This window comes from Crocodylus porosus, unplaced genomic scaffold (assembly GCF_001723895.1).
Source record: "Crocodylus porosus isolate Cpor-Errol unplaced genomic scaffold, CroPor_comp1, whole genome shotgun sequence".
Lineage (NCBI taxonomy): Eukaryota > Metazoa > Chordata > Crocodylia > Crocodylidae > Crocodylus > Crocodylus porosus.
In genome coordinates this window covers 52826386-52846527 of record NW_017728886.1, presented here as the reverse complement: position 1 = coordinate 52846527, position 20142 = coordinate 52826386, and the positions used below count along the sequence as shown (strand labels likewise).

The 20142-nt window shown below is 43.4% G+C and overlaps 1 protein-coding gene across 1 annotated transcript in view; it reads right to left on the bottom strand.

Annotated features, from left to right (window-relative positions):
• BZW2 (basic leucine zipper and W2 domains 2) overlaps window positions 1-11558 on the bottom strand; it is a 46624-nt gene extending 35066 nt beyond the window's left edge. Inside the window, exons 1-4 of the mRNA XM_019534158.1 lie at window positions 11494-11558; window positions 4134-4310; window positions 3082-3185; window positions 1934-1999 (exon numbers count right to left, since the gene is read on the bottom strand). Of these exons, the coding sequence (XP_019389703.1) occupies window positions 1934-1999; window positions 3082-3185; window positions 4134-4310; window positions 11494-11551 (405 nt within the window). The 5' untranslated portion in view covers window positions 11552-11558. The remainder of the gene's footprint in view (window positions 1-1933; window positions 2000-3081; window positions 3186-4133; window positions 4311-11493) is intronic.
• Window positions 11559-20142: the final 8584 nt, after the last annotated feature.

Sequence of the window (20142 nt, the reverse complement as noted above, 5' to 3'; positions counted from 1 at the left end):
ATTTTTTCCTTGGGGTTGTGGGGGGGCATCCTCTAAAATTTACTCCATATGGGGTACATCTACACCTGTAATTAATATGACCAAATATACTGCAGCTCATATTGAGCCAGAGTAAACAAATCCCGATGTCACCATCTACACACGCATTTAAATAGTAATATACTGTGCTGCCAGATACCATTTATATCTGACAGCACTATCTGCAAGTGCAGTAAATTAGTCTATTGCACCCTAATTGCTGCACATGTATAGACAGTGATGCTTACTGCGAAGCAAATTAGTCTGCTGTGCAGTAAAGCATCTTGTGTAGAAGAACCTACTGGTTAGAATCCCACAGTAGCACAATTGTGATACAAATTTTAAAAACATGCAGTATTCAAAATGAAGTGAGAGGCAGTGGTAATTTGAGTTTACAAAGCATTCATTTAATATGCAGAGAGCTTTCTGCGACTTGAGATGTGCTGACTCAAAGTTCATGTCAATGATTATAGTAATTAAGATCAAGAACATCAGATCTGTGTGGGGAATAGAGGTAAATTTAAGTCTTTGATGAGTGATGTACTGAGCAATCAGCATTAGTTTAAGAGACAGGCTGACCTAAGTTGCAAAAATAAACTTCTAAACAAGCAAGAATTGCGTAAGTGCCATTTCTAATTCACAGTGCATGAGGTCAGTCCGAATATTAAACATAGCATTCCTGCACGTAGTCTTTGCATATATTTAGACACTTTGCCATATTCTCTCTCTTTAGGATTTTAGACTGAGCACAGGTTGTGCCCAGAGTAGCACTGACCATGTGTGTATTATTTTAATCACTGACTTACTGTACAATGCATATTAGTTCTGGCTATAAAGGCCACTACTAGGGGTTAATTTTAACATTTCTTTCAAATGAAAAAAGCCTCCCCACCATGATTCCCCTCCACACACTTTCAACCCAAACTATTATCTCATAAATCATAGTGGCATACCACACTTATTTTAGTCTAAATAATAATGGTGGCATCTGCCAATTCGTTAATTACTTTTATCAACTCACAGACATTTAATGTCTTCTAAATACTTAGGGCTCATCCTTCTACTTTGATACATCACAGTCATTTACTCCTCAGAGAAGGAGTTTTGCTGATTGTCATAGGTGGTGGATTTGCATCTAAACTAAAAACATATAGGTTTGATACGGATCTGTGTTCTAGTAGCCAAGAAGGTGGTAAATTCATTTCAGTGAATGTTCTACCAGTGTGCTCCATAGCCAGGACAGTACCAAGAGCAGGCTGGAAATGGATTTGGTTAGGGTAGCACTGATCCAGCACACACCACGCAGTAGTAGTATGAAACATATGGCCCATAAGCCAGATATGGGTCACAGAGGGATTCATCTGGCCAGCAGAGTTTCTAGCCATGACTGCCAGCAGCAAAGGAATTAATGTCACCACTACTCAATCCCAGTTTTCCAAGCTCAACCCGCATCACCACTGGCTGCCAGAGCCTGTGTTCAGGTAGCCAGTATCTAGGAGGTGAAAACCACCAAAATTGGCCTTTTCTGTCACCACTGGCAACTAAGATCAGTGGCAGTTGGCAACAGGGGTTGTGCAGTGGCATTAACTCCCTAGCTCCCAGCCCTGCCAACACAATGGCTCTGGCAGCTATAATGAGAATCCCCACAGTTCAGTTCTAGAGGTGGGCCGCCCAGCAGTCCGGAGCTGGCCTGCCAAATCAAGCTTGATACTCCAAACCCAATTTACTTTGGCAACACTTTGAGAGAGACTCAATTAAAAACTACAGCTGCTACCTCAAAGTTCCAGTTTCCATCCTCTTTTCCAGCTAAGTTAAATCAAAACAACAAACAGAAGTAGCATTTAAAAATATGCAATTACATGAGATATAAGATATGTGATATTAAGCTCCAAGAGATACTATCATCTAACATTACCTTTTTGATTTCCTCTTCAAATGCCTTCTCCAAATATTTATATCTCCTGATGAGTTTATTAAAGACCTAAATATAAGAGTAGACTGAAGTTAAAAAGAAAAAAAAAGAAAAAAAAATGTAGCCAGCAATTTCTTCAGGAGAGCAGGAAAATAGCATTGCCCACAGCCAGTCAATACAGAACACCCAAAGCACTTCAAACATTTTTTTCTATGTCTTATCACAGAGGATTTATTTACCTATAGGAGAGGGGAAAGCTGGGATTACTGGCTTTTCATACTTTTACATTCTACATAGATTTCTTTTAAACGGTACTAAATGTGGTGCTCCCACCAAGTACCATCAGGAGGGTGCTTTGCACATTTCTGCTACAACTGCATCCTTAGCCTCATGGAATTACTATAAAATAAATGCTCTGTTCACACATGTGCCCTTCTTCAGTGTTCCTGCCTATTATGTTGTTTGACAATGGATCCTTAGAAATAATGCTGTGATTTCCGCTTATCAATATTTGAAGCAGAAGGCAATTAGTGCAGCTTTTCTAGCTCCAGGCTCCAGAGTTCTCATTCCCAGCTCGTCAACCCTGCTTTCCATCACTCTGTTGCCTTTAAAATTTCTTTATGGATATATTTGCAATAAGAGATCTCTGCTCTACACATAGCAGCCTGAGGAAACTGGGGGAACTGAACCAATAAATTTTAGTAGTGTCATGAAGTTAATGTACTGAATATATTTTTGGTAAACAAAGACCTTTTATCTGAGACTTGAACACAAAACAATTAGAGGAGTCATTACTCTTACGCTCATAACAACTCTGTTTAAATAAGCCCATATGTACAGAAGTACAACATAAAGCTAAAGAAAATGTTGGAATCTAAGAATATTGGCAAACTCTTTAAGGAACAGGCTCTATAATACTCTTTTAGACAAAGCATTGTAAATTGTGACCAGATATTCCTACACATCCTTTTCCTTGCCTAATATTTATAGGTTAGAGTAGAGAAAAGCAGATTACTACTTAACTGTACTTAATTGCTCTGTCACTAGTGACCTGCAAGGTCAGGTTGCAGATTTCTCCTTATAATCCTCCCTAAAATGTATAAAAAGGTTTTAAGCGCCTGTCAGTCACAGGGTCCCTTTTCTACCCTGACCTGAGCATTGTTTCGGATGGCATCATGATCTTCATCTGCAGAAAACACACAGTGGGTGGTCATTTTGCTCTTGTCATTGTCATCTATGCGTGTCCCTCCAGGGGCTGGGGGGGGAGAAAAGAAAAAGGAAAGCACAATAAATACTTACTAATAAACACATAAGCTTTTGTATCTTTGAGATAAAGAGATTAATAACTAGTATTGGGTACAAGGGAAAACTAAAGTAGTGCCCAGCCAGAGAATTCCTAGGTTGTGGTTATATTCGGAACATATAGAGAAACTAACAGGATTTTCAGTGTGCCATATCCTGCAGTTCATATTACCCTCAAAAGAACTGGGGGATTTGGGTCATAACAAGGAAGTTCATCAGGTTTTGGGGACAGCGCCCTGTTGTCATCTGAGAGTACTGGTTGATTCTATCTAAACAATTTGCTAGCACTCTTATGTTAATTTTTATTCATCCTTATAAACACTAGTTACTTTTTTTAGTACCTGAAATGTATCTTAACTCTTCCCTGATTATTGTACCTAACAAATTCTGGGCATTTGACCATAACAAAATGAGGTTTAGCGACATCAAATATGTTATGTATTCTACTACAGCTGCAATTCAAGTTACAATAAACTGTAAGAATGAGGAGATACAGTTACTGTACATGAGATTACTGATATAGTATTATAACCAAGCATCCCAGACAAAATGTGAAAGCAAGAGATGCAAAAAAAAGTGTTTATGGTAAAATTAACATTGAATGCTACTGACCATCATGATTGCAGGAAACAGACTAAATGCAAAATGGAAAGTACAAAGAATTTAAATGTAAAAGCTAGTAGATTATTGCTTACTAGAAGCTTTTTCTGCTTACCAATGTTATCTACTATAATAAAAATAACAAACAACTAGGTGAGGTTGGATCAAATAAGTATCTAGACAGATCAAACAGATTAAGTTTAGTTTTTGTAGAACAATTTCTATGCTAGATAACAAGGACTTCCTCTGAAATGTTATGCTGATGTGAGAAAAGTCTTTAAGCAACGTGCACAAATTTTACCTAACATGCTGCCAGCTACCAGTATATCAAAGAGTGTGTCAGCATAGCGACGGTAATCTAGCCTTGAGCCTGTTGCATCCAAGAACTTGGCTGCAGCTTCCAGGTCATTCCCAGCTTCATTGAGGCCTTGGACAATGGTATCCCTGAAGACTGTGGGTTCAAATTTCTCCTTTTCATCTAGGAAACACAAGTCAGACATGCACACAATTACACCCACATATTAAACTACAACTGAAAAAACAAAAGAAACTAAAACAACCCTTATGAAATTAAAGGGGAAAAAAGCACTGGTGCAAAATTAAAAATGCATGTGAAGAATTTTCAACTTTTATTTTTCTTGGTAAAGGTCAGTGGCATTTAACATACGTAAATCTTAGAGAAGAAACTGCAACTCAGGAAACTGCTGTTTTTGACAGAACAGAAGGAAACTGCAATATTACCATTTATACTCAGAAATAAACCATTCTTTGAAGCAGAGTGGCAACCAGAGATGTATGCCCTAGGTGAATCCCCCAGCTGAATTTGATTAACAAACAGATTTTGACCTCCAAACAACATTCAAGTCAAGGCCATTAGTCATAAGAGATACCCTAGCAAAGCCCAATGAGCTTAAGGAGAGAGTAACATATCCCTTCTGTTATTCCCTCTGCCTTGTGTAAACACACGCACATACAACAACTTCACAAACAGTTGCGAATGCCACAAATAAGCAAGAGGTATACACACTATTTTCAAAATTGTTTACCAAACGCATACTTGGGTACTTTATTGAACAGTGTGAATTCAAAGTCCCCAAGAGCTTATTTAAATTGGAGCTTATTATTTAAATACTCAATGGCTGTACTGCACTTAGTACTTAAGAGGCATCTGGACTATATTGCAAGAAACCCACCACAACAGCCTTTCATTTGAAGACTGCATTGAGAAGCAAACTTGACCCAGCACAAGCTGAATAGGAAAACTTTATTATGGAGTAACAACAGCATATCGAGGTGTAAAGTACATAATTTGTGAACACACACAGTCTCCATCACATGGTGGTGGTAGCAGGTATATTTGCAGATGCAGTGTCTACAGTGTCAAAGGCAAGAATTCTGTCTACAGAACTTGGAGAATGTCCAGCTAGCAGTTTCACTCACTCCATTTCCAAGTCACCATTCCCATCTGTACATATATACCAGAATCCTCCTCCTTTTTGAATGAATCATAACCTTTCAAAAGACCCCCAAATCAGAGACCTGAATGTCTTTTTCTACCAATATCTATGTTTATCTTAGCCCCCTTCTGACCTCACCTTACTATAATGAGAGTTCCTATTGATTTTTAGAGAATAAGTGAGAATAAGGCAAATTCTGTTCCTTCTTAAGCAAGGGAATTTGCATTCTTATACTAAATTCTTCAATCAATAAAACATTGTGTTCAATTGTTACCTATTTATATCTATACCTATATATATTAGTAGTGTTTGATTTTATATCGTGGATTGGGGAGGTGGGGGGGTTTAATCAGAGAACTTATTTTTTTTTAATCAAAGAAAACCAGGATCCCTGCTAATGACCCTTACTTGTCATAAAATCCGGCAACCGAAATTAAAAAAAAAAAGTAAGAAAGCATATAAAGGAGTGAAAAGGGGGGAAGGATAAAAGCAGACCAGTTTATGACTAAATCATGAATACAGCAAAAGTTTTGTGATTCTCAGCTTGTAGGTTCTGCTTAGATTTTAATAAATCAATCAGGTGAATGATGATGGGATTAGTACTTCTTCTGAGATGTTCAGAAAAACTCAAAACATGTTGCTTCTTCCTAATCAGCTCTACCTACACCACTCTTCAACAGAACTGAAGGTCAGGTGTAAATTTAAAATACGTTTCCTGCTTCCAAACAAGAGTGCGTGCACGTGTGTGTGTATGTGGGGAGGGGGGTCTTATGTAACACAGAGAAGAATGCTAACATTGTCTGCTAAAATAAGCAATGCTATTAGACCACTAAGAAAGCTATAATCTTGTCCTTTCACAAACTACATCTGGTGGACAGCTGCAGAGGGGAAGCAGGGGAGGGTACAGGCAGCTGCTGTGGAGCTGACTCTGACCCTGACCCAGGCTCAGGGCCAGAGTCAGAGTCACAGCAGGTGCCTACACCCCACCTCCACTTCATATGCAAGTAAGAGAGACAAAAGGGTCCCAACGCCAGCTGATGTGGGAGAGAAGAGGAGAACCTCATTTTGTATTCAAGTAAATGTAATACGATTTTTGAAAGCTAAATTGAGATAGAACAGGGGTGTCAAACAAGTAGTCCACATATCAGGTGTGCATCTAGTAGCCATCTTTACATTCATGGAAGTCTTGCTTCCTTCACTGAGATCCTCAAAATCTACCATGACTGCTACCATATTTTCTTGCATACCACATGTCCCTAAACAAGAAGACACAAGCTTTTTTCTTATTCTGCCTTCACAAAAACTTATTTTTCAGAATTATGGCCATATGACTTTTCCTGCTCATATGTATATACTGCCAGTCTGCTCCATTCCTGCCCTGCTCACCAGCTATCTAGCCACATCACAGGCCACAAGAAGGGCAGGGGGGAAGGGGGACCCTAAACCACTTGGTTCATCCCCTCCACTGCCCAAAATCACCCTGCTCTCCCTGCCTGCTCCCAGGCTCCCAGCAGCCTGTGCCACCTGTACATACTTGGATTGAGCCCCCATCAGATGCCTCAGCGCTCTGCTCCTCTTAACCCCCTCTCTCCTGCCCTTTCTTCAGTTGTGGGGCCTGGCAAGCCTAAATCCAGGTAATGCAAGGTCAACATGGTCTGCAGTATCCCAGGAGCAGGCAGGAAGGATGAACCTCTGCCAGTCTTGGACTGGGGTGGCAGCGAAACAATCTGGAGGTGGAAGGGACAATTGGGGGGGGATAAAGTGGGAAGCAGCCTGACAGCCCCCCACCAAATTCTGCCTTCCCTCCTATCCTGGCCCTCTGACCCATTCTCCTGACTCCCTCCCCTTAGTCACCCTACCGCCTTCACCCTTTCCCCCTCCTTTCCCACATACCTGTTGCCCAAATGTTCCCAGATGGCAGTCCAGGGCCATCAAGTTCTGGATTTCATAGACATTCAGGCTGGAAAGGACCCGAAAGGATCCCAGCAAGATAAGCATCCAAATGTGTCTTGAAGGCGTTCAAATGGGTGCTTGAACCGCCTCTGGCAGCAGTCTATTCCAAACCTTGGGGGCTTGGACAGTAAAGAAGTTCTTGCTTATGTCCAGCCTGAATCGGTTGTGGCGGAGTTTGTGACTGTTTGATCTTGTCATCCCTTGGGATGACAGACATTCCCCCAGATCCTGATGAGCGCCCCTGATAAACTTATACAGAGCCACCAGATAACCCCTGAGCCTGCGCTTTTCTAGGCTGAAGAGTCACATGGCTCTCAGCATCTCATCATAAGTTTGCTTTTCTGACCTCTGATCATGTGCGTGGCTCTCCTCTGCACCCTCTCAAGCTTCTCCGCATCCTTTTTGAATTGTGGAGCCCAAAACTGGATGCAGTGCTCCAGCTGCAGCCTCACCAAGGCTGAGTACAAGGGGAGAATGACGTCCCAGGATTTGCTTGAGAAGCATCTATGGATGCAAGCCAGTGTTTTGCTCGCTTTACTAGCTACAGCATCACGTTGAAGGCTCATGTTCATTTTGTGGTCAACCAAGCCCCTTTCATCTGTAGTGCTAACCAGCGTAGCACTGCTGAGCCTATAAGCATGCTGCAGGTTTTTCCTCCCAAGGTGGAGAACCTTGCATTTTCTGGTGTTAAACACCATCAGGTTCTCATCCACCCATTTCCTGAGCCTGTCAAGATCTGCCTGGATCACCCTCCTGTCCTCAGGTGTGGATGCTTTACCCCAGAGTTTGGTGTCGTCAGAAAACTTGGCCAGTCCACTTCTGATACCAATGTCCACATCCTTGATGAAGAAGTTAAACAGTATAGGCCCTAGGACACAGCCTTGAGGGACCCCACTGGTGACTGCGCACTAAGACGATTGGCTTCCATCAGCCACCACCCTCTGGGTCCTGCCACAGAGCCAATTCCCCAGCCTACGGATCGTGGCAAGGTCGAGGCCACAGTTAGCCAGTTTGCCAAGAGGTGATTGTGGGATACCAGGTCGAAAGGCTTTTTTGAAGTCAAGACATACGACATCAATCTCTTCCCCCTTGTCCAGGTGATAGGTCACCTGGTCGTAAAAGGAAATGAGATTGGTCAAGTAAGACCTACCTGCAACAAACCCATGCTGGGTATCCCTCAGGATATTGCCACCAGCTAGTCTGTTAAGGATGGCCTCCTTGATAATCTTTTCCAAGATCTTCCCCAGGATAGAAGTCAGGCTGATGGGCCTACAGTTTGCCAGATCCACTTTCCTCCCTTTCTTGAAGATAGGCACCACACTGGCCTTCTTCCAATCTTCAGGTACTTCACCAGAGCACCAGGAGTTCTCAAAAATCCGTGCCAGGGACTGAGCTATGATGCTCAGCAGCTCCTTGAGTACCCTTGGGTGTAACCCATCAGGGCTGGCTGACTTGAAGGTATCCATCCTATCAAGGTGTTCCTTCATGAGATCAGCTTTGATAGAGGGCAAGGAATCTCCCTTACCTAGGCCTCCCTGACCCACAGTGGGCAGGGGTGTCCCATAGGACTGGTAAAAAACTGACCCAAAGTACCCATTAAGCATGGATGATAGCTAGTCCACCAGGGAGCACTGCCTCCTGATACTAGAGGACTGCACAATTGGTGATTTTCTCAGGTGAATGTTCAGAAATTGAATTAAACTCAAGCTAGATAGCACAGCTCAAAGATAATCCTTGCTCAAAGCAGTGTAAGGGGCACTTTGCTCTTGTTAAGAAGCCTCAGTGTGTGATCATTTAAGTTTTAAGTGTAGTTAACATGGTCTAAATGTAATGTGTAATCTTATCCACATCTCTTTCAGAGCTGAACTGGCTGCTTTCTCATGAGTAGGAGGAAAGGAAGGCTGAAGATTTTCTTTTTTTTGTAGAATAATAGAAACTTAGGGGTGGAAGGGACCTCAGAAGGTCATCTAGTCCAACCACCTGCTCAAAGTAGGACCTTCCCCAACTAGATCATCCCAGGCAAGTCTAGCTGGGTCTTAAAAACCTCCAAGGATTTGGCTCTATACTCTGCTCCAATTCAGCTGTGAAAAGGTTAAAACTGTAGCTACTACTGAAGACTAGTCTCCACTGCTCCCTTCCTGCAAACACAAAGGTAGGGAGAGAGATAAGAGAGAAGAAGCAGGATCCATTTTACAGCATCTCCATGCTTCTATTCCAGGCATAAAAATCATCTTTCCCACTTGTGACGTTCACTCCAGTGCTGGAGTGTTAACTTTGGGGGGAAAAGGCATGTGTGTTGTATGAGAAAACGTGTGTGTTGTATGAGTAAGTGTGGTAATATTTAATAAGGGTGAATATGCCTATATTTCATTTCTGGAGGACTCAAAGGAAGGAAGAAAATATAAGCCCCAAACAGGCAACATATAGCTAGGAAGGAAGAAAACCAATAGTTTTCTCTTGGGACAGTTAAGTAGGGAAGGTGTTACTTACTGGAGAGACAACGAAACTCTTCATGCAACAATCCACAAACAGAAAACAGTGAATTCATTAAAATGGCACACAGTCAATAGTACAGGAAAGTAACATGAGGATATTAGACTACTACAGTTTAGTTAAGGAAGAAGTAGAGGGTAACATGGCTCTAAGAAACTCTCCAGAACCGATAAACTTAGATTAAAGATTTCAGTCAGATTGTCAGCGCATAATACCATCTAAACATGCCAATAAATTCACTACAAACCAAAGTACTAAAAATCAAGGTCAATTTATAGACAGAATTAGTTACTGCCCCCAGGATCCAACAAAAATCAGAACAGAACTGAAACATTTTGAAAATGGCTGAAATTTTTCCAGGATAATCTAAGAACTAGATTTCAAAAAGTTAAAATTTGCATTGTTTCATTTTGCTAACAGCAGTTTCCAAATTTATTACCATTAGGAGTTTCCCTTAAAATGAATGAGCAGCATTTTTGTTAATCAGGCCTTTCCTAACCGATTCCCAGATGAAACCCACAACCTGGAGTGACCAGTCAACTGCACCCCAGCATTCATTGGCTGGAATTACTTCCCGCTGCATAAAACATATTCATGCCAATTATGCCAGTTATGTACAGATAATACATTTTCATTTGTGAAATGTTGAAAAGAAAGAAATGGATACTAGTTATATTTAAAATATCAAATTATCGATATTTCCTGAAAAGGGGAATTAATTTTGTGGTATTTTTAATTTAAATGGAAAAAGTAACTTAAAATTAAATCACAGTAGAAATAAATATTGGAAAATTGTATCAAAACTTCTGGGATACAGATTTGATACTAAAACTATCAAATTTAAATTTCAAAACTTGTTATGCTGCTTTTCTCTTCAAAAAATATTTATCAAAAAGGTATCTTTAGAGTGGCAGCTGGAAGAATTATTAAAAATATCAACAACTATTTTTCCAGTACCTATATCTACCGTAGTTCTGGTTAAATTGTTATTCTTCCCTATACCCTCCTATACACTAATATTAAAATCAAGCCTAAGCTCCAAAAGTCCTTTCTAAAGTTCTTAAAAAGCATAATTCCACTGTTAAAATTAAACTGGTAACTATTTTAACACAGAGAGGGGGAAACATCTTAATCTTACCAAACTCAACACTTACTCCATCTGTCCAATTTCTAGATCTTAAAAGCAAAAGCATTTAAAACTACAGGATATAGCAAAAATAGCAGGCAATGCCAAATATCAGGATTGCTCAACTGGCAGCCTGCAAGGGGTTAAGAAGTAGTGCAGGCTCCTGGGGACCAGAGTCTGCCCATTTCTCTCAGACAAGGTTTCCAGGCTTCCTCTCCTTCCTCTGGCTTCTGGTTCCTGCCCCAAATTCTTGGGGCAGGGCAGCACAGGAAAAAGGGGCCAGGATGCCCATGGTACTCAAATGGTAGGACAGGGTGCCGTGCGGTCTGTAACAGAGGAAGTCAGGCTGCCCATGCTGCCTACTGTGCAGCGGAAAAAGGAGGTGTTGCTATGCGTGCAGCAAGGACAGCTGGGCTGCCTGTTACAGGGTGGGCTGCCCTGTGCAGCCTGCACCGCCAGGAAAGAGGGGACACACAGGAGGGAGGGGGCTGGAGGGTGAAAATAGGAAAATAGGGTGCAGCCCGCACAACATGTGGCCCCTGGCTGCTCAGACACTGGACATCCCCATCTTATGTAACAGTAATAATCCTGCTTTCATAAAGGGTAAATAAAAAAGAAATTGCATAGCCTACCCCTCTTCCTAGTTTTGAACCGCTGGCCTGTTAGCACTGGCTTCTGGTTCTTATTCATAAAATTTCTGCAAAAAAGAGAAAAAAAATGTTTAAAAACTTCCAGACTATTAACAGATAACAGGATCTCCTGGGAGACCAAAGAAATAATTAAATGCATTGAAATCCTGCAATGGCAAAAACAATATTTAATTAACATATTTTTAAATGTAGAGACCTACACTACTACAATTTGAATAGAATGTGATTGAGTGGGCAGAAGCACATGGGAGTTTTAACATACAGGGTGTTTGTGCCTAGGTACACTTCTTTCTTGGGGTTTGCTTTTATTGCTGTTTAAGTGAACACACTCATAACTAATCAACTCCCTCAGATTGTTCCTAAACTTAGCTTGTTCTTCTGCAAGAGATGCTACTTTCCAATTTTCACTCCCTTGGGTAAGGAAGGATTCCAGCTCCTTATACTACCAGGTTGAAGCAGTAAAGAAATACCTACAGTGAATTGGACTACGTGTGAATTTCTCAGCATACCTCTAGCACATACCCACCACACAAAACCATTAAAGTAGTTCTAGCCGTTGTTCCTCATATTTCTGTTTTAAATGTCAGTAAGTACATACAATTCATGTTTGTGATAAGGTATTTAATAATATTCTGTTCCGTAAAAAAAATATACTTTTTTTCTACTTGTATCTCAGTCCTGTTTTGAGTGCATTAGTATAATTGGCTTAATCACATAGCTATTTTTGCACAAAGTTAAACTGAATGCTAAACTGGCAGCTGAATGCACATTTTTGAGAATATAATAAAATTTTGCTACACCTACAAGCTTTCCCATCTCCTTTTGGTCTCTCCTCAACCCTCCCCCCACTTTTTCATATGTAAAATTGTTTCTATTGGATAGCCCAGGGGTTCCCAACCACGATCCCGGGTTGTGGTGGGTTGGCTGCCGGGCCATGGCTTCCACCAGCAGCAGCCACGTGCGGGGTTAAAGCTGGGCGGCACGGCAGCCCCAGGAGGGAGGCAGCTGACTCTATGTGCCTTGTCCCACTCCCGCCACCATGACCGCTCCTGGCAAGGCACTGCCAGTGCACCAGGTACCGGGGCCCACACTGGGCCAGGGAGGACCCCCCCAGTTCCGCCCGCAGCTGAGAGCAGGGGAACGTGGGTCGGGAAATGCCCGGGCCAGAGGATGGGGAGGTGGCTCTGTTGCTTGCTCTTGGAAAAGCAACAGAGCCCCTTCTTCGTGAGCAGCCCCAGCTGAGACCCCCTGGGCCACTGCCTGTGCAGCCCAATCCCCTGCAGGGTCCCCTGGTGCCCCAACCCAACCTCACAACCCCACCCCACCATAAAAATTACATTTAAATATGTAAATTAGATATACTGCGGACCGGCAAACTAAAAAGATTGGAGATTTGGATCACTGTCCTGAATTGATTCAGCAGATTCGGTGCTGATTTGGACAGATTCAGTGATTCAGATCGGCTGGGGAGAGGCAGGCACAGCCGGGCAGGTCTTCCAGCTGTGACTGCCTCTTCCCAGGCTGTGGGAGAAGCCCCCATGGCTGCCCTGCCTGGCCCCATCCCCTGCCCGGCCTCAGCATAGTCCTGGCATCAAAAAAAAAAAAAAAGCCCTGTACTCACCCAGCTGCAGGAGCGGTGATTGGGGCCTCTGGGCACTCATGGCAGAGTCCCCCTGCACAACATGGGGCAGTGGGGATCACACCCCCCTGCTTGCCACCTGCACAGCAGCTGCCCCACGGCACAGATGCAGCACAGTTCGGCAGGGCACTGCACACTGCCTGGGAGCTGGGCCCAAGGATCTGAGCACTGCTGGGCTCCAGCTGACTGCTAGAGCTGTCCCAGCTCCCAAACAGTGCACAGTGCCCTGCTTCTGAACCATGCTGCACCCGCACCATGGGCTGCCGTGCAGGTGCCAAGTGAGGGTAGGGGCAATCTCCACTGCCCCATGCTGTGCGGGGGGCTGTGTCATAAGCCCCCAGAGGCCCCAATCACCATTCCTGCAGCCAGTGAGTGTGGGGCTTTTTTCCCCCCCCCCCCCAAGTTCCAGGAGACTGGACCGGGCAGCATAGCCATCGGTTTCTATGACTGCTCCAGCTGTGCCTGCCTGTGCCCTGGCAAGGGAAGCTGAGGGGGCTATGCCGTGCTGCCTCTTGCCCAACTAGTCTGTGTGTGTGGGGCGGGCAGGATGTAAGCGTGGCTCACTCTGGGCAGCAGCACGGCATTGCCCCCACTCCCAGCATTGCTGCACCTGCACCAGTGCTAGGAGCGGAGGCTCTGCCCTGCTGCCGCTTTCCCCCTTTCACTCAGAGTAAGCCACGCTTATATCCTGCACCCCTCCTGCCCCAGCTGGGCAAGTGGCAGCAGGGCAGAGCCTCCACTCCCAGCGCCACCGCACCCGTGTCTCATGCCCCCCGGCTGCCTCCCCAAGGAAAGTGCCCCCATTGGCCCAGCCCCAGCCCCAATCCCTCTCCCAACCGCAACGCCAACCGATTTGTCAGCTGCCTGTTTAGTCTATGGCCGAATCTCCAAATCGGCCGAAGCTTTTCCGAATTGATTCAGATGCTTCGAATCAATTTGGAGCTTTTACTCAGTCTCCTGATTCAGTTCAGATTCAGAGATTCAGTCCCCGAGTCACGCTGAACCTCCTCCAAATTGAATCAGCTACCGAAGCTTCGCACAGCCCTAACAGAAACATCTTAAAAGTCTTACCTGTTCAGAACAAAATCTTAAGGAGAACCTTTATGGAAGAGTCCAGAGAACAAATAAGAATTTTTAAAATGCAATTTCTTCATTTTGGGACCAATTAATCAGACAACTAAGTAAAGGAAGTTTACACTAGGGCCCTTCTCATGCTGCTAGCTTAGAAGTAGATACCAAGTGCGGGTCCCCAACATGCAGGGATGTGCAATTTGTGATGCCATGTGAAAGCATACCGGACTGCAATTTGTCAAGAGTGGTAGCAAAATTTGCTACTGGGAAATCCTAATAGTAAAGTAAAAAAAAAAAAAAAAAAAAAAAAAAAAAAAAAAAAAAAAAAAAAAAAAAAAAGGCCCTGAACAAAAAGCAGTACAAATGTATACAAAACAAGTGAGAGCTAGCACAAATGGAGGAGGCTTGGCTGTCCAGAGCAATGCCAGGCCTCCCTGCTGCCCCAGCACACCACCAGGCAAGACTGCTGAGGCTATCACAGGTGCTGTCCCCAGACTCTCCTACCTCTAATTCCTACAATCTGCTGCAAACTCAAGCGCATATGCAGGGACGTGCGATGAGGCACAAAGCAGCAGCACAGTTTGTATCATTGCAATTTGTGCCTCTCCCCCATATGTGGGGACCCGTCTCAAAAGGTCAGTGTTTCCTCCTAGCCTTTTACTTCACAGCTGGACAGATACCATCAATCACAGGTTAATGTACAGTGAGTGCAGAAACAGAAATTACCAGTTAATTGTTTTTATATAGCCCAGTAAATTAGGGGTTGTTTTGTTTTGTTTTGTTTTAAACAACCTTTGAATAATACTCTAGTAATAATCTACTTCTATTATCTGGGATGTCTATCTTTTCCATTTACAATGTTATCAACTGGTTCCCATGTCAGTCATTCCAGCATTTGCAAATGTGAAACTCAGCAAACCAGTATTTTTAATCTAAGGCTAGTCAGAAAATGAAGCTAGAAAATACCAGTGTATATTAGAAAGAGCAGAAAAGGCCAGGAAAGTTAAGAATCATGACTGGCTGTGCAGCTTGCAAGTCATAAATAGGAAAGAGCCAGTCAGCAGTTAAAACTGCCTGAACCAAAAGCATAACCAGTTTTTATCTTTAAAAAAAAACATATTTCACAATAAAATAAAATTACTATATAGTTTTACAAGAATTCAAAGGGAAATACAACTCTGCACGGCTAGCCCTCTGAAAGTGCCATAGGCTCTTTGAAACCTGAACCTTAAAAATAAATTACATTAGTGGAGCTTACAAAATACTCTCAAGAGTTGATGAGCCTCTCCACTCAGTGGAGCCTAGCAGTCCTATCTGCAGTGCTCAGGAACTTTAATTATAAAATAAATCAGATGAAATCCAGACATCCCTTCACAGACCTGCCTCCTATTTAGAGCACTGGGAGATGTTTTATAAATGAAAATGAAGGATAAACCCTGAAAACACTGGCAGCATGCAGTAGCATGACTTCTAGCAGCTGAGAAGTTTTAACATATCTATATTATTTTTGCAACGCCCAGTTATTTGGAGAAAAATTGCACTAATACTAAAGTCATCTATAGTTCCACAGATTTATAGCTCTACAGTATATTTTTTGCTAGCCACCATGGAATGTTATCTGGTTGGGTTGAAAAGAATACTTTTCTCATTTCAACAGAAACCTTGCAGGAAGATACGAAAGAAAATATTATGCAAGTCACATATCATACATTATTTAATCCAAAACCCTTCAGAACTTAAATGCATTAACAGACTGGTATCAATATCACTTCATTCCTTAGTGAAGACATCAGCTTACTTTTAGGACAAAAAGATGGAGTACAAAAAACCCCCAAACCCAACCCCCGCCCCCCCAAACCCCCCCAACAACTTTCTAACAGCTGTATAGATTTCTATCTTTACATTTATTTCTAATACTGTACATTTTTGCTTTCATGGGGTGTCTTTTCGTAGGTCCTGGGCTTGGGGAGGGGGGAAGCAGGGGAATGACACACCAAGCATATTCACATACACACATTTTGACAGATTTTAGAATTGACTATTTTTCCTCCAGAAACTGAAGATGCACCCTCTTAAAATCTGGGAACAAATAACTAAGAGACTCACCACTTGTGGCAGATTTAAGGATTAGTGGTTCAGTGCAACAGGAGTGACTTGCATAGTTATTACCAGCATGGGATCTGCTTTCTTCTATATTTAGCTTTTAATGCACCAGCCCAGGAGGAACAAACATTTCCATTTGGAAATTGCAACAGCATTAGCCTTAAGAAAAAACTTACCTGGTGCTATCTAAAGAGCTACATAGACCTCCCATACTGAAGACAAAGCCAGTCAAATTTATAATACTACTATTAACAAATAAAACAAAATGTACCTGAATAATGGTAAAAAGTTCTGAAATTGACTTGAAAAGGAAAAGAAAAAAATGAAAAAAAAAAACCAAAAAGAAACACTTCCAGGTTTTTAATATAATCCCTATGTTGCACAGCAGCACAGAAGCATCTCAAATTTAAGCTGTATGCAATATATTACTAGCACCAAAATTATGCCTATCACATGCTGCAAGGCTGCAGAAGCCAAGAAAGCCTCAGACCTTTGAGCTCTTACACAAAGTCTTCATCCTGAAACAAGCCATCTCCAGGAAGGTCAAGACCAAGGGGGAGTTCAGGGATGGCTAGAAGAGTCATGAGTTGCAGAGGCTCAAGGGAATAAAAGCAGGGGGGAGACAGCAGACACCCATGCCTTCCTCCCCAGACATGATCACCATGCCCGATTCTTTAGCACCTACTTGAACAGAAAGGAGCCTGCAAGTTATGTGGGAATAGAGTCATACCATAGCCAGATATGTTGGTGATTGGTGCAGGTCACGTGCAGAGCACTCCCTTATGCATTACTATGCAACTAAATGGGTCATGTACGATTGTTTCCTGTTTTTTTTTTTTGGAAGACAGGCACTTGTGTGAGCAAAATATCCCTACATGGTTGCTGTAGCCTCTGCATGCCCAGGCTATGCATCACAACGGGCAAGAAGTTGTTGGAAAAAATAAAATAAAATAAAATGAAGTTTCCCTCTGTCCCTGGCCACCCCAAGCTCAAGTATGGATCCCAGGGGTTATAAGCAATTGCAACAGCAATAGCAACAGTGATACTAAGGCAGGCACAGAGTCCTGGGGCTTGCATGAGCCACGGTGAGTGCATAATCTGAATGCCCATACAGTAGGTAGATTAGAAGTGCCGAGGTAGGTAGGGTGGGTACAGCCCTGCCTCCTCACACAGGCAGCTCTTCCAAGGGCAGGGCAAGACAGTCATACTCGCTGCATACAGGCCAAGTTCAGCTTACCTCAGCATGGGACTGGTGCCAAGTCCATCATGCTGGGAGTTGCAGTGGCAGGGAAGCTGTGGGCACTGGGAAGTAGCCTGCAAGTCCCACACCTGGCTGAGACTTTAGAGTGGAGTGAATGGGAGAAGGAACAGAGACAGGGGTGTACAGGGAGAAGGGGACACAGGCTCAATTTGTATTTTATTAAAACCATGCTACTAGGTTTAAGAAAAGCTGAAGGACTCTAGTGACAAAAGAAGAGATACCCTGAACAATCGTAATAGAATAAAGAAAAAACACCAAAACTACAGCAAGCAGCTGTCTGTACGGTCCAAGAAAGCTGCAGCTGTAGGTGGAAAACTCATACATCACTTTCAGCAAACAGGAACAAAGCTTTTGGATGACAGGATGCAGAGGATGTAGCTGGATGTGATGTAGCTGTAAATTTCTTGCCAAATTCTTGTCAAGTTTCCACTGTGATATTTAGCTAGTATTGGGACTCCCTCTATCCACTGTCACAGTGTCGTAAGAGTGGATTAGTGCAGTATGAGATAAGCAAATAAAAGGAACATATATTACAAAGGGATGAAGTCAGGAAGAACAAAGTGCAACTGGAGTTGCAGCTAGCAAGGGACATGAAGAGTAACAAAAACCGTTTCTACAAGTATGTCAGTAACAAGAGGAGGATCAGGGAAAGTGTGGGTCGCTTCCTGAATGGGGGAGGCAACCTTGTGACAGAAGATGCAGAAAAGGCTGAAGTGCTCAATGCCTTTTTCACCTCAGTCTTCACAGGTAAGGTCAGCTCCCAGATTGCTGCACCTGGCAGCACAGTTTGGGGAGGAGGTGAGCTGTTTGCCAACAGCAGCAGAAGAACAGTTAGGAACTAGTTAGAAAAAATGGACATGTACAAGTCCTGGGGCCTGATGCAATGCACATGAGGGTGCTGAGGAAGTTGGCTGATGAGACTGCAGAGCCATCATCTTTGAAAACTCATGGTGATTAGGAAAAGTCCTTGGATGACTGGGAAAAGGCAAAAATAGTGCCCATATTTAAGAAAGGGAAAAAAGGAGGATCCAGCAAACTACAGACCAGTCAGTTTCACCTCAGTCCCTGGAAAAAAACATAGAGCACATCCTCAAGGAATCCATTTCTAAGCACTTGGAGAAGGTGGCGATTAGAAACAGTCAGCATGCATTAACCAAGGGCAAATCATGCCTGATGATTGTCTTCTATGATGAGGTGACTGGCTCTGTGGCTGCAGGGAGACCTGTGGATGTGGTATACTTTGATTTTAGCAAGGGTTTTGATAGTCTCCCACAATGTTCTTGCAGGCAGCCTAAGGAAGTAGGGGCTGGATGAATGGACTGTAAGGTGGATGAAAAACTGGCTGCAGCACTGGACTCAGAGGGTAGTAATCAATGGCTTGATGTCTAGCTGGCAGCTGGTATCAAGTGGAGTGCCCTCAGGTGTTGGTTCTGGGGCTGGTTTTGTACAAGGTCTTCATCAACGACCTGGAAGATGGAATGAAGTGCAACCTCAGCAAGTTTGAAGATGACAACAAGCTGGGGGCATGGGGAGTAGTAGATATCCTGGAAGGTAGGGCTAGAATTCAGAGTGACCTAGACACATCGGAGAATAGGGCCAAAAGAAATCCCATGGGGCGCATCCACACATGCAAGCACATGTGCTTGCAGCAGCTCAAATAGAAGTGGTGCAAATTTGAGCTGGGACTTTTTGCCTCAGCACACGTGCTCAGACATGCACTTTGTTGTGGAGCAAATTGTGCCACTTAGGGCAAAATAACCCCGCCTGGCTCCTCCTGGATCTCCAGCCAGGGGGAGCTAGAGCCCAGGACCAGCACCTGTGTTGTCCCCAGCAGTATAAAAAGCCACCCTGCAAGTAGCTCAGGGCTACTAGCTCTCAGAAGCTTCTGGGGCCCAGCCAACTGCTACCTGGGGACACTACCCCTTGTGCCAGCTGGACTGCTGAAGCAGCCCTGAGAGTTCCCTGCACCCTTTACCCTCTGCAGCAGTCTGGCAGTGGGGTGGGGCCTGCTGCCTGGCTGTGACCTGCTGAGCACCTGCCAGACCCGGATGGAGACTGCACAGCCAGTAGAGGCATCTGACCTTCTGGGCCACCTGCTAATGGGCTGTGGCTGCAAAGTTGGCCTCTGTGCGGCACTACTGCCACGTTTAACCAGCTATCTGGGAAGCTATTGCTGGGAAGATGTTCTGGGTGTGGTTGCCTGCTTTAAACTGTCAAAGCATGTCCTCCTGGCCCTACTTGGCCAGGATGTCAGCCACAGCCAACTGGGTCCAAGGTGCCAGCTCTGAGCAGGCAGAGTCCTAGCAGAAATTCTGGTGTTCCCTATTGGAAAAGTGAAAAATCCCTGATAAAAAAAATCCCAGAGTTACTCTGTTAAATACTCCAAAATCCACGTTCCTCCACAAGTACAACAAAAGACCACTATAAAGAGAGACAGAGACAGAGACATTGATCAGTTTGACAATGTGTTATTGATATCTCTACAGTGTTAAAGCATGTAACTTGTCATAATAATAAAGTGAACTGTAAATACTTGTTTCATGAATATATATTTTGC